This window comes from Thunnus maccoyii, chromosome 1 (genome assembly GCF_910596095.1).
Source record: "Thunnus maccoyii chromosome 1, fThuMac1.1, whole genome shotgun sequence".
Classification (NCBI taxonomy): domain Eukaryota; kingdom Metazoa; phylum Chordata; class Actinopteri; order Scombriformes; family Scombridae; genus Thunnus; species Thunnus maccoyii.
Window position 1 is genome coordinate 3,134,332 of NC_056533.1, and position 15,224 is coordinate 3,149,555.

The 15,224-nt window shown below is 40.2% G+C and overlaps 1 protein-coding gene across 6 annotated transcripts in view; it reads right to left on the bottom strand.

The window, feature by feature from the left end:
* The window catches only part of adamtsl3 (ADAMTS-like 3), a 296,275-nt gene that overhangs the window by 61,323 nt on the left and 219,728 nt on the right, over positions 1 to 15,224 (bottom strand). For 4 of the 6 annotated variants that reach the window (XM_042405614.1, XM_042405639.1, XM_042405622.1 and 1 more), the window contains 2 exons: positions 7,496 to 7,791; positions 7,258 to 7,387 (listed from right to left, as the gene is read on the bottom strand). In XM_042405614.1, the coding sequence (XP_042261548.1) occupies positions 7,258 to 7,387; positions 7,496 to 7,791 (426 nt within the window). Of the gene's footprint in view, positions 1 to 3,535; positions 3,589 to 7,257; positions 7,388 to 7,495; positions 7,792 to 9,725; positions 10,065 to 15,224 lie in introns of those variants that run through there. The other 2 variants (XM_042405645.1, XM_042405652.1) reach the window with 2 other exon arrangements.

Genomic DNA, 15,224 nt, shown 5'->3' on the forward strand with positions numbered 1-15,224 from the left:
CACTTTTGTCTCTGTCAGGATTTCAGAGAAAAAAGTGATGAGTCAGTTTTTCAAGTAACAACTGACAGGCTGCTGACAGATTTTGATCTGATCCACTGGCATGCAGCACAAGTTTAGTGGGGTGATCTATAACAGTTCAAAGTGAGCCAGCTTCATGATGCTAAAAAAAAACCTAATGATAGCTAACAAACTAATGTTGCTTTGTGATTCAGGCCCCAGCTTTTCTGGTCACTAGTCTGCCTTGTGACAAGTCATTCCGCAGCTTGAGTCATATGATAAGTTAGTCAGTAAAAAAAACACATGATAAACACATGTAATGATCGAATGCAACAATCTATTCACACCAGTCTGATGCCACCGGGCTCTCATCTTCCGGCACTGCTGATCACACATCAAAGGCAAATCAAGCAGCGAGATAAATGAGCTCAACTGAGTCAATCCTTAATTGCTGAGGTAACTCAGGCAGTACAGAAATGACAAAGAATGGCTGAGAGGCTGAGAAATCAAAGAAACACCTGGATAACTGCATATACAGGGATATGTGCAAATTTCTTTAGGAAGGCAAATTGGTTTCAAAACCTGTTGAGAGAATGGCACTGGCCTTCACTTAACTCAAGGACCTCATATGGAACCCTGGTTTCTTTATTGTTTTCATAAAGTTCATAAAGTCAGACAAAATACAAGGCAAGGAATGAATCCCCACAGAGAAGCATGATGTATGGCAATCACTTGTAGAGAAAGAGAAAGAGAGAGTTATAGACAGACAGAGTAGAAGAGGCAATCGGGGAGTTTATACACCTCACTATGGCAGCAGACTACTCCCTGTGTTTTGTGTGTGAGTGTGAGAGAGAGAGAGAGAGTAAGTGTGTGTAAGGCCCTGCACTCTGCAGCTGCTTCCTGTAAATGTCCATTAGAGGAGGAGAGAGAGGTAAATCACTGTGTGTGAATCAGACATGCCTCCAGCCTGCAGGACTACTAGATGGGCAAATATCCATCTGCTGCCTGGAAATGCAGTGACTTATAGCACGCACACAAACACACACACACACACATACACAGGCATACAGTGAGGGTTAAGTATGTAAAACATTACGAGCATCTTGTGACTGTTGAGTTGCAGGAACTTTTGGATATAAAACTAATGTCCCTCTAAGATCCTGTGTACCAACATCTCTGTCATTTTATATGCGGACAAGACTTGCTTTAGGGAACTGACTCCACACTACACGTCATCATTCTACTGCATGTGTCCAAGTGATGTGAGTTATATAAAGACAGGATATTTTAAAGTAATAGCTCAACTTTCAGGTTTAGCCTAGCTTAGCATAAAGCCAGGAAGTAGGTGGGAACAGTTACACTAGCCTGGCTATTTTTAATGTAAGAAAAAATGCTGACCAACACCCTTGAAGCTCACTACAACACGTTGTATCTTATTTGTTTTATCCGTACACAAACAGAAACACAAAAATGACAGTTTGTGGTTTTAGGGTGAGTGTGCTGTAAATATTTCTTGGTGAATAACGGCCGGGTGCAGTGCACAGTTTCCCAAAGTCATGTTATAGAGGTTGTCAAGTTTGGAACCACTGTGCCTTTTAAGTTTAATGTTTCTTGATTATTGATTACCTGGACTGTTAGCACTATTTAGCTAGCTAATGTTAGCCCAGGTGTGCAATGCTTGGTGTTCCCAGTAAGCTAGCGTTAGCTTGGGTCTGATGTAGCGGGGCGTGTTTCTAGAGTGTGAAAAGCAACACACTACACTCCTTTCTGGAATGTCAGTAACACCAAGATCACAAAAAACACATGAACATTGTTCTTCAGAAAAAAACGTTATATCTGCCTTCTCCCAGTGCCAGCTGTAAGGTGTCACTTCTTAACTGAACACATACAGACCCCTCTAATCTGCTCTACATTTTATATGTGGTTTTATGTGGTAATCTTTGATTTGAACATAGTCTATACTTTGACTTTTTCTAAATCCCTTCCATTGTTCCTTATGGATCTTTAGTATTATATACATATAATACTAAGACAATATCACGCAAGTCTATTAATTGTAGTACTTTTGTATTGTACTTTTCTGAATACATAATCCAAAATGCACAGACAGACTGAGGGCATGGCTTATTTGGCTTGATGACTGAAATTCAACCAATTCAGTCTTAACACAGCTAGTTTAACAGAAGTCCTAAGGAATTGATCAAACAAATAATGATAGATCCCTCTGCATCTGTCATAACATATGTGGTCTGGATTCTGTCTTACTGCATAGATCAGGGCCTGCTCTGTGGCTATGGCAAAAATGATTTAAAGATCATACAAATCATACCTAGAAATGTATTCTGTTAAAATAATACTGTACTACTAATACTTGAAAAATTCTAGGAGAAATAAAAACAAAATGTCAGCTGCCAGCTGTCCTGTTATACAGTAAATGTAGGCTGACAAGTCATTTAGAATCAATCAGTATTTTTATCTCAAACATAAACCAGGACATTGCCACTGAGGAACAGAAGTGTGTGTACTGCTCAGCATCACAGTAGCATACTCTACTGTTGACTTATAAACCAAAGCTGTCCTGGAACCACCACTGTAATGATTAAGAACCCAGCTGTGCTCAAACAACAACAGGTTTTCCAAAAGATTCCAATCCCCTATCAACAATTGAAGATCAAATCAGACTACTGATGGAGGTGTTGTGGTTTCTGAAGTTTAAAGCGACACTCTACTGATTTAGTGTTGCACTTCCATGAAGAAACAGACTCACCAGTGTTGGGGTCTCAAAGGCCAGACTGCATGTTTCTCACTCAAAGGGAGTCCTTAAGAGACTCAGTCTCCCAGAACCCTCTGGGTACTTCACACCTGGAGGTTAACTCTGCCCATGGACCCAATTTGAGCTGCCACTGGTTGCTGTGGCATGTGACCTATGATATTATCTGGGTAAAAAAAACAGAGCTCCCCCTCTCTACTTTCTCCTCACTGCTGCTGCAGGAAGCAGCACTACTACTCTCTTTCTCCTGCACACTGCCTACAGGGACTTTGCAGCATGCAGCCCTTTCCCCTGCTGTGAAGCTCTCTGTCTTACCCCATGTCTAGACAGCAAGCGTGTCAGACGCTTTTTTCACGCACACATCACACGCAACAGATATGCTCTGATTGTAATGTATGCAGCTCTGTCCAGGCTCGTGTCTCAGCCACGTCTCACAGGCGTAACCGTGACCTGAAGCTGTCATTTACGCATGAAGTCTACTTTCCTCTGTTTTACGCGCGTCACTATACTCATGTGTATTGGGTTTTGAGCACTTCCAACACGTGGGTGACCTACGCTCAACACTGAACACCTCCAGTGTAGACACACAGAGAAAGCCCTTACTGCTGCTGCTGCTCTGCCGACATACTGCTCACGCTACGTTTGCTGTCTAGACACGGGGTTAGTGTGGCCTGCTAACAGAGCAGACACACCATACTTTTCTTAAAAGCAGCAATGTGTGGGCTTAAGATCAACTAAGATAAAGATTCAGTTAACAAGTTTATTTACCATGAGCACAGCTGAACTCCTCAGCAACACAGAAGCAAGCTGCAAGACCGGCCCTTATCCTGGAAGCTGTGCAAACCCGCAGCTTGCTGGACTGAACTAAGGAGCAACTAAATAGAAGCTGACCTGTGCAGCAAGACTGCGTTTCAGCCTCTGAGCTTTTCCCCAGCCTGGTTCACTCGCTGGACTCAACAAAGCAGCAGGCACCTTTCTCCCTCCAAAAACTGGTAACAACAGGGGCATAGCTTAGCCTACCCTAGCATAGAATAGCACAGTAGCACAAGGCTAAGCAAGACTGTTTACCTTAAGCAATGTACATGTATTAATTTGTTTTGATGTTACTCATTGTTGTTGTTATTCTATTGTTGTCATGTCCTGTTCATCGTCACATTATTGAATGGTTACATCACTGGGGACCATGAATATGCTTAATTTCAAGGCATTTTAATAAATGCAATATTTGTTGCAATATTTGGTGGACCAACCAACCAACATTGGCATCTCCTATAGCCACACTCCTAGCGAGGCAAAATAAATGGTCAAAATTTAAACAGAAGGGGATGTGATATCCTGGCTTTTATCCCCTAGTATGGGTCAGGCTCCAAAAACACTGGATTCTACACTTCACATGAAACTGTCCTCACAAAGCAACATTCGTTTGCATACAGTAAGTAGTATGACATTGTTATTAATGCTGCAAAACCTTGTAGGGCGGAGGGTTGGTTCAACAAAGTGTATGACTGATATAGTAGACTACTGTTTGCATGCTGCTCGCTACCAACATTCCACATAGTTTTCTTTTAAACCACAATGTCAACCTAACCTTAACCAAGTAGTTTTTACACCTAAACCTAACCAAAACCTAACCATACCAATACTATTTTGTAACAGTATTGGAAAGCCCTGACAATCACGTCACATTAGAAAATGCTGATATCTGTGAGTTTGGCAGACAGTTTTTATGTGTCGTATTCTTTGCTTTCAATAATACAACTTTATAATGTCTTTCATTTCAAACTTTCAGCCACCAGTTTATAATGCAGGATTACTCGAGTGATGCTCATTGGTTTTTCATTGTTAATGTTCTTTCTTTTCCAATTGTTGTCAGTAGAGATGACTATGACAGCTTACCTTGCTGTACTTTACATTTAGGCACATAAAGACAGGCATCTGCAGCTGACTGATGGAGGGAGAAGCAACGGCCAAAAGTGTTTAACCTGAACAAAGAAAAGTCTGATTTTTGATCTGTCTTTTCAATGCCTTTCAATGTCATTTCATTTTTATTCCTTAGATCAAAGTGAGCAATCAGTGTATTGAAAACAAGGCTTTGGCTGCTTTGGAGATTGGTTTCTGGAACATCTATTGGCTTGTTGGAACTGTTTTGCAGCACCCAGGCAAGACAGAAGCAAGTAGCCACAGTGAAGCAAATGATGGGATCCAAGTCTGAAATGAAAAATTACTGCAGCTATGCTTTCTGCCAGAGTTGTACTAAGCTTTATATCAAAGCCATATACAATATTCAGCCATTGACTTGTGTGTGCTGCTTAATGTAGGAGCTGTGTATTATTAGCTGCATGATAATCCTTTTCCCAGAGTAGGAGGAGAATCCAGCATGTGTCTCCAGTACACCCACAGGGACAGGGGACCAAAATAAGTCGTATGTCTGCTTGCTGCCACTAATACACCCAATGGCTTGACCACTGGCTTCACATCTGACTGGGCTTGTTTCATTAAAGGGACAGAGGTAGGTCAATCGACCTAAACTCAAACTCTTATTACATTGGGTGAGTGCCAATGGCTGAAGAGTTTTTGTTTGTCTCATAATGGTCACCAATTACAACCCATAGAGCTCTTATTTTACCATTACACCACTGGGCAATTCCTAAATGGCAGTGCCTGAGGTATTTGCTGCTCTGCATTGTTTGGGGTTTGCCATATCTAGCCATGTTTGTTGCATTGCTTGTGTAAGTGTAAATGTGACAGGACAACATAAAACCTTTAATTTAAGCCTTTAAGAAGAAGAAGCAACACCTGTGTAGGTGTACAGGGCTTTCAAAAACAACCCATATTGATTTTTATCATGTGCCCATATCAACAGGATGAGATTGTTTTTCAGTGCCAAATCTGTAAAAAATAAATGTGGTTATGTTAAGGCACAGAATCTAAATAGTTGAGGTTGGAAAAAGTAGTGGTTTGGTCTAAAATAATAAACTTTGTTAAGATTAGGTAAAGAGTGTGATCTTGGTTAAAGAAACCAACATTGTTATGGGAGGCTGCAGCTCATTTCATGTTTCCTTTAAACAGTCACATGTTTTGTTGACTCATACATCCACCCCGACCTCCTCCCTACCAGGTTTTATAGCTCTCTGATGTCACACGAGTTCCACTTTTGCTCCTGACAGAGAGGAGTCATAATTCGCTCGACCACAAGAGACTGCATACTGTTTTTGTTAGATGTAAACATGCTGTAGGTCGTATTAAGGAATAATGAATAAACTAATGATTTTTCTTGGGAGGTCAGTCTTGGAAAATTCAAACCACTGACTTCCATGGCTGCACCATTCCATCAAATGCATCCATCCAGTTCAACCCATATTTAATGTGAATGAAGAAATGTTGGGGATGTTTTTAAGATTTTTATTGTGGAATGTAGTTTTATGTTCTTTTTATTTAAATATATTTAGATAAAACACTAATGAACCTGATGCAGTATTGCATGTTCAGATATTTCCTGACACACGCACACATGTTTGTACTTCTATACATATATAAAGCTTTCTCAAGCCCTTCACCTTCACAAGTTTGTATCATGTTCCTACTTACCTCTCTGATCTGTTCCATGTGCTACTCTAATGCTAAATTTCAATCAGTAAAGTTTTATTTCATCTTATTAAATCTGGTAAACTTTCAATATCTTATTAAATAAACCATTTGCTAAGTAAATAAGTCAGGATTATATGTGCTGTAATTATATGACAAAGGACAACTGACAGTCATCTTTTTTAGACTGTGATTGGTCTATAGACTCTTCACCTGGATGCCACAGAGTCAAAGCAGAGATTGGTTTGAAAGTGTATGGCTGTAATTATGGTACAAGCTGTGTGTGTAATTCATAACAGACAACTGTAAACCCTAGCAGCAGCTAATGCTGGGATTATTTTAGTCTTTGCTTCAAGATAATATACATACCAGTGAAAAGTGAAACTTTCTCTGTCACTATGAGCCCTGACCATTTTTGTCTAAAGAGAGAGAGAGATTATTCTATCACACATACAAGAACAAACTTCCTTACTCAGTTTTTTCCACTATTGACCAGCCTTCCAATAAATTCCATCCAATCAATATGACATACCGTCTTCCAACTTCTTGCAGGCATGGTCTATTTGACATAACCTGCCGGGGCTCTTGAGCACATTGAACAACTGCAACCACATGTTCACATATCACATCAGACTAATCCCTCAAAACTTGATGGCATTTCACCTGTAGGCACTGCTACATGTATGATCATGAACAAGTTACAGTAACTGGCCATAAGTGGTCATGAGTCTGGCTCACTTGGGCATTTTTCACTAATATTCATACATGTGATACAAAGATCAAAGTTGAACTGGGCACAAACACTGAGACCTCAGGTCTCTGGCTGGAGCAGTCCCTGGCTGTAATGTGCTTGTTCAGGTTTTGGGAGCTTTCAATTTGGCTTCAGTGACCTTGCAGTCTCTCACCTTGGGGGGCATGGCTCAGGGTTACAGATGCGGATCATAACTGGTGGTTTGCTGGATGAATCACACAGAGAGTCCTCCACCTCTTCACCTCGCTTCCTGTTAACACACCTCACTACTGCTGTCTGCTTTCCTGGGCAGGGAACAAACACAAGGACCAGTTGGACATAAAAGGACAATAGGTATGGACAAAAAGAGTCCAGAGCATTTCAACTGCCAAGACCCATTTCTGAAACCTCACCAGCAGCACATGTGGCTGAGCAGGCAGTGAAGCCCCTGTAGTCCCAGCTGTGCAGTTCCTCTGTCTGGATGTAAGGGTCCCCATGGTCCTGGAGGCCTGAAGAGATGCCTGGGACCCTGGTGCATATTCCCTGGTTACAGGGCCTCTCCAGCTGCGGTCTGTCCTCACCGCACTCCTCCTCTGGAAGGTCCACCTCCGTCTTAGTGAACGAGAGCAGCACCCGGCACTTCACCTCCCGAGTTTGCCTGCCAGGCCCACAGGTGGTGCTGCAGGGTGACCAGGGCCCAGGTACAAATCTGAACACAGTGGTAGAGAACACAATCAGCATATTTTAGTGCAACATTTGACTTGCGTCTAGTTGCCAAACAGCTGTTGTAGTTAGTTGGTTTACAGATTTGCAGCAATCCCAGAATAATGAAATTCACAAAATGCAAGATATGAACAAAAAACATAACTCTCTGAAATACATGCATTCTGCATCAATATTCTAACAGCTTCAGTCCTATTTTTGGGGTAATTTCTGACGTGGTATTGTCTGGTGTTTATCTTCAAATGTATCCTTTTGGTGAGCTGCAGCTGCCCAGTACTGTGTTTACTGATGCAGTTTGTTTGATGTATGTTTACTAAGGTCTTTCACAAATGGAAAAAATCTGTCCAATTTATTTGGAATTAAGCCCCTATAGTTGCTTCCTGTTGTGCTGAAAACATAGTTAGAAGATAAAGATGTAAATCTCGATATTCCAACAAATTGTCCCTGTTTTAGTACCACCATGAGTCAAAGTGCTCTGTGGGCACAGAATGTACATGTGTTGTTTTCAAGGCTGGAATGGGACTCAGCCTTGGTGCTGAACAATGTGGGCCTCTGATGTGGGGTGGCCAGGAGGCGTAGGTGGGCTGCTATTGAGAGGAAGTGCCTATGCTACCCCATACACAAAGCTTTTCTAAAAGCATTTTCTTTTGTTTTAGATTTTATTTTTAAATACTGTATGGCTCCACTACCCTGCAGCTGGGCAACCATTGCTGTCAAATCATAGTATAATGTGCGAATTCACATTATCTCTCCAACTTGTATCTCTCTGTCACTTTCCAGGGATGCCTGTAAAGCCTGCTCATTTGTTTGATACAGTGCCATGGCTGACCAGAAAACAAAATTGGATAAAGCCTTCATTTGAAGTGAAGCCTAAGATAATTTTGACATTTTGGCAAGATTGCAGCTTGAACATACACTCATCATCACCTGCACAGGATTATCTGTTACAGACAATTGTGCTGGAGCTCAGTAAGGTGTAATCAGTATTTTATTAGCACTACTGTTTTCTTTTGTTTTTGTTCTCTCCATCTTCAGAACAGTATGTAGAATACTGCAGATCCTATTCAGACTTCAGGTCAAGGTAGGACTGTACAATTCTAGGAGTGGCCACTCATTTACTCCCTAACAGTGACTGAACATTAAAAATATAATGTTATACTTGTTATATAATTATGTTGATTGATCTGTCATATGAAAGCTGGTTGAGGAGCTTTAACCATAGCAGATAGTAAAACCCTATGTAACTGTGGCTTATGTAAACATGTCAATCTATCATTCTTACTGCTTGTGCTGAAGAGCTGTCTGTTTGCTGTTTTTGTATTCCATACACTGCAGCATCTCTGTTCCATAGTCCAGCTCTACTTAAGCCATATCAATAAGGGCCAGTGTTTACAACATCACAGAAATACCTTCAAACAGGTGAATGATATTCACACACTGATGCCCTCCTTTCATTTTTAATAACGGCAGAGATACAGACAGAAGAGACACAGAGAGAGAGAGTATGACATGCAACAAAGGCCCTAGATTGGAACTGGGGGAGCGAGGACATTATGATTTCATGCCGTGCATCTTGACCACTAGATGCACCAAGCAATGCTGTTTTTTAACAAAGCAGCTTCCTTCTCAATCTAAGCAGCAATGATGTGTATAAAGCTGATTACAATTCAAGATAATCCATCCATCTAATAATAGCCTGAGCTTTATTGTAAAGTTAAAAAACATTGATTGAAATTGCAGAAATTTTTGAAAAATCCTTAAAAGGGATAAGTGTGGGGATATTCTATATTTTTCTGATTTTCAACAAATCTGATTAAAAGACTAAAGTACTAAAGTTACATGCTAGTACCTCACTTCCTTCCATTTGCATCTGTATACAGAAGATAACACGAATATAATGAAAAGCTAAATTGGCACCCACCGTCCTAGTGAGAAAACATTACTCTACTACTGCTGGAACACTTGACTTGACTGAGATTAATAACTGCAGAAGCTTTATGTAATGAAATCCTGAATCTGCTGGCTGGCAGATGCACCAGAGGTAATGTGTGACAGTGAGCTTGTTAAGGCAGCTGAGGAGAGGTGAGTGGAGAGCTAGTTTCCCTTGAGGTCAGAGTTTCTGCAGGGCTCTCCTGAGGGGAGGTGGCATATATTTAGACAGAGTGTCCTGTCCCTGGAAGGTCTCAAGCTCAGTCCCTGCAGAAAGCTCCAGTTGGGTCTATCACAGATATGCAGACAGGTGACAAAATGAAGGACAAACTGAAATAAATGAGAGGGAAAATGAAAATGAAAAATATGAAAATGATGTGAATCATATGCTCTATATGGTCTTCACAGTTACCAGCTCTCATCTGAACACTATACCTGTGGGAGATATAGATTCCCACTTAGTCTTAACATGTGATCTGTAATAAATGTTCTTTCTCTCTTGATTCTGATCAGATTTTAACATGCAAATTAGGTGGGCGGGGCATACAGACTATGCTGGAAATCAAGTGAAGAGAAGCAATGCACGTTTTTTTTCCTAATCCAGATAAGATATCCAGATACAGATTGCATGTTCACACCAGGTGGAAAATTATTAAAATCCATATCTATGGTAAATTCAACCTGACCACAGCTGCAGTTCTGGGAAGGACCACTGAACGTTAGGGAAGTGCGGAGATCCCAGTATTTATATTTGTATTTGTATTTGTTGAGGCAGCAAAATCATTTGTATCTGTATTTGTATTCGAATAAAAGTGGAAAGAGGCTTAAAAATCCTGTTTTTGTTTTTATGACACTTTTAATTTTAGAAAATTAAAGTGTTACGATAAGTGGTCATGAATAAACTACTTTACAAAGGAGGTCGCCACATCGGGTCTTGAACTGGAGTCTCCCAGATCATAGACGACCGCGCTGATTACAGAAACTTTACTCATCACCTTATTGCAGACATACCTCTACCTATTTATACACCCATAACACAGAGACAGCACACTGTGTAACATGTAGGGAGGAACTTCAAAGGTGATTATTGCTTTGCACTTTTCATTTATTGCCTATTTTTTACAACCTATCTTTGTGGAAAGGAGAAGGGGAACAACAGGTTATGGAGAGTCCCTTGGGAGCACTTTGCTTGTGTCAGTAGCTCAGCTTTATCTCTGAGGAACACCCCCAACAAATAATTTTTTAAATATTTGTATGAAACAAATATTTGTATAAAACCCACTATTTGTGCTTTGCCGAATAATGTATTTGTATTCGGGCACACCCCTACTGAACATACAGTTAAATGGTGGGGATTATACTCCACAGGTGGTTTGTCTGTTTTTCTGACTGCTTTCTCTCTCTTTTTTTTTGGTGTGTGTTTGTGAGGGAGTTAGACTGACAACAGACAGACAGCATGGAGCTTTCTCTCAGCACAAAACTGTCTAAATTTATCATATACTGTATTTCCTCTTATAGTGGCCTTTATTTACCTCAGCTGCAGAGGGTAGCAGGCCTTTATTGGTAGCTGTCTTATATTAGTGAGAGGCCTTTATTTCTAATTCCCTGTTTGATAAGTATATTTGCTCATATATTTGAGTACGAAGGTTACTGGTAATGCAATATGTAGTGTTGCTGCCATCACTATTATTAAAACATGCGCTGTTATCCTCGTATTTAAACGATATTGCGTCTCCTCAGTCCCCCTTCCCTCTCTTTGACAGTCAGCCAGAAGGCTACACATGTACTCATAGGACTGGACTTATATCCAGGTAAATACTATTTATGCTTAACAGGCATGCACGCATTATATAACAGGCACCAGGAGTTTATCCAAACTTGTTTTTTCCCCGGCCTGTTTGTGGTGCCCGCCTTGTCGACCACACCTCCAGCCATTATCAGAGACCTTGCTTTTAATTGACTACCATCTTTAATTTGAGGAAATACAGTAGTCAAATGTGCAGTGGTGGAAACCTACTTATTTAGATATAGACTACAGGCTACTTTGTTTTAGTTTCTTTTAGTTTTAGTTGAACTTTGGATGGAATTATTTTAAATATGAGGACGCATCTCTCCGTGTTATGATCTCTCCTTTCATCTAGCCACTCTGCTGTTACTTTCCCTGTATTCAGTCTTTAGTTATGCACATGCATACTTGTCAAAAGCTGATTAGAAACCTGGTTACACACATACATGGCAGAGACATCAGTGTTCTCCAGGAGAATTCGACCTACCAGGTTTCTCTAATCCCCAATCCTGACTACAGAAACCAGATTTCTTGTTTACATGACAGTTAAGAAATCAGCTTACTGGAGGAAGCCGATTGTAACCAGGTTACTTAAGTGTATGTTACACACTGATTGATGCAATTGTTTCACTAGTATGGACATTCTTTCTTAAATCCAAGCCAAAAGCTTTTCAGATCCACCCTTTCAAGCTTACAGGAGGTTAATGTTTGTATTCCTCTAACAGTGTAAGTATCAGAGCAGAGCTTCACATGCTTGTCAAATTAATGTGGCTTACATAAGGCCCCAATCAGACAGAGCGCGGAACTGCAGGTTGCAAAAACCCGAGGCGCACCGCATTGCCTTTCTTGTTGAAGCCTTCAATTTAAAAAAAGATGGGCTTGCTGCGTCTTCCTTTTTGTTGTTGTTGCTAGGCAACCATTGAATCATCTGTCCTTAGCCTAACTGTTATTTTGCTGTGAAATAAACTCATTCCAGGTCTTTTCTGTTCAGATCATAGTAACTACAATTGGTAAAGTCACACAGCTCCAAGTATTCAGCAACAGCCACCACTAGTTTGTCCTCCATGACTGTTATCTCCACTTGTTTGATTGGACAATGGGAAAAAAACACTAATGATGTTGCACACTTTTCCACTGAGTTGAAGTTAACGTCAGGCGCATAGAGCGGAAAAACGCGAGACGCTCAGCAACGCAAAAAAAAAACGAGCAAAACGCTTCATTCTCATTGAAAACAATTACAAAAAGCAGCCCCAGGCTGCTAAAACGTGGTCTGCTTGGCTGCATGTAATGAAGATTTGTTGGGGCATGCTGTAGGTGTGTGTGCAAAGAATCTGTGGAGTGTTTGAAGAGCATGTTTGCAAAGAGCTGGATGAGCATAATGTGTGTGTGCCAAGTGTTTGAGGTGTGTGTGAGTTCTGAGAGCTGATGGATCCCAGGGAGCCTATCAGAGCTGACCAGGCCCAGAGCAGCAGGCAGTAATCACATGCTTATCATCAGCAGCGGAAGGAGAGGAAACAGAGCCGGACAGATTCACACAGCCCTGGATAAAGTGGCTGTGAGGGTGTGTGTGGTAGGGTAGGTAAGGCTATATGCCTGAAAAATGTTCATCCAACACGAGTAAGAAGTGAGGAACTATTTTCTGTCGTGACTGCTGTTATTAGACAGCAGTTTTTTCGATGGAAGTGGACACAGAGTCTAATAACTCTTATATTAGAGCTGTCTGGCTGTTGTTAATGCACTGTAATAGCAAACACTGTGGCAGTGATTGAGGAGTGAGGACAGCAGACTGCTTTTATAGCTGAGACTCACATAAGAGGTTTTGGACACCTTCTAATGCACTGGGCATGTGTGTGTGTGTAGGAAAGAGCTTTATACTGTGTGTGTGGTAAAATAATGTGTAATTACTTTTGAGAGGCTTCAAGTGATTTTGCCTCTGTGCCTCTGGGCGACTAAAAGAGTAATTATATGTTAAAGTTCAACTGAAAGTCGTCCCTTTTTGCTATTAAAAATTATGTCAAAGTGATCTTCAGATTTATTGTTGATATTTTTCTTTACTGAAAGGTTGAAAAAAGGTCTTTGGAAAATCAGAAATGCACTTTTTGTTTCCACGCCACTGAGAGAGATTCAGATTTTACACACAAAACATACAATAAATTTATGAAATATGATGCATTATCCAACTGTATATAAAGTAGTTCACATTAGCTCTCCTCTGATTTGCCACAACATTATAATGCTGCATATGTGTTAAAGCATCGGTAATAATATTCCAGTAATATGATATATAATATAATAATATAACACTCTGAAAGGGACCTTTCTGCTCAATAAATATTTTTGCTTTTGTATAAATAAATAAATAAATAAAATAATACATTTTGCTGACAATACTTTTTGTCAGAGAGAACAGAGTATTTTGACAGGGGAGTAAAATATATCAGTACTTTTTCCACCACTGTCTGCTGATAACTGTCGCCTACAAGCCAAAAACAGACAGCGTTTAAGGACCACACCATTTATCATCTAAACCTGACTGATGTTGACGTTTGCTGATTCAGTTTTTAGGCTGTTCAGCGTGCTACAGATGACAAGCTAAGTCGCTATCTACTCGTGCAAGCAGTGCAGTTTGTTTGGCTGCAAATTCCACTGACCAAAGAGCAACACAACACATGTGTCCATGCTTGTATGTATATGAAGTACTCCAGCTGTTTCGGTTATTCTGATAGAAAATCAACCCCTTCAACAGATGAAGGTAGCTTGTGAATATGGAAGTTATTCAGTAGTAAAAAGAGAGCTTTTATCTGACCTCTGGTTGTGAAAGTACTGCCTGTTAGTTACCTAGTTTGTGATTATAATTTCTCAAACTTGCAATCCATGATTTATTTCATTGTAATCAGATGAAATACATAATTTAATAAAAACATGAAACACATGAAATTGTACAAGCACATTTTTGGTCAGAAAACATCAAATAGCACACTAAAGGCAGTCATCACGGCTCACCATAAGTTTTTAGCAGTGGATTTCACTGCTAGGAAGAAAAAGATTTTACTTGAAGCTTTTTTTCCTAAGTTGAAATGTATTGTTGCAGCATCTGATAACAGCACGACCCAAGAAGTGTGGTTTTGTTGTAAAATCCTACATATCCTACATACAGTACGTAACAGTGTTATTTTGTGGATATACCGTACAAAGATGCCACCACAGTAATGGCAGCTTGTTTACTTACAACCAAAAGCCAGTTTGAAATGCAATATTACTACTTAAGGAAACAACAAGACAGAGTCATTCTATTGTATTTACTGTTGTTTGAGTTGGATGTAATGATGAATGAAAAGCAGAAATGCAGAGGAGGATAAAGAGATGGAAAACTCAATCTGCTGATGTGATGGTTATTTATTTCTGCTTTAGAACATAACCACCATGAAACTATCAGAAGATAAAGTTTTGTTTATTTTATTTACTCAATTAGTTCTCTCTACCGCTGCTCCTGCATTCTTATTCACTCACTTGTTCACCATAGTACACTCAGCAAACCCAACAGTACATGAGTAATACATACATACATAATACATACATGAGTACATTTCTATGTGCACTGTTTAAAGATGCATAGGGACCATGACCCTTGTGAACATGAGCAGATGAAGAAGCTGGTGAGTGTTCAGATGTGGAAGGTATAATTTGGGCCTTGTCAGAGGGAT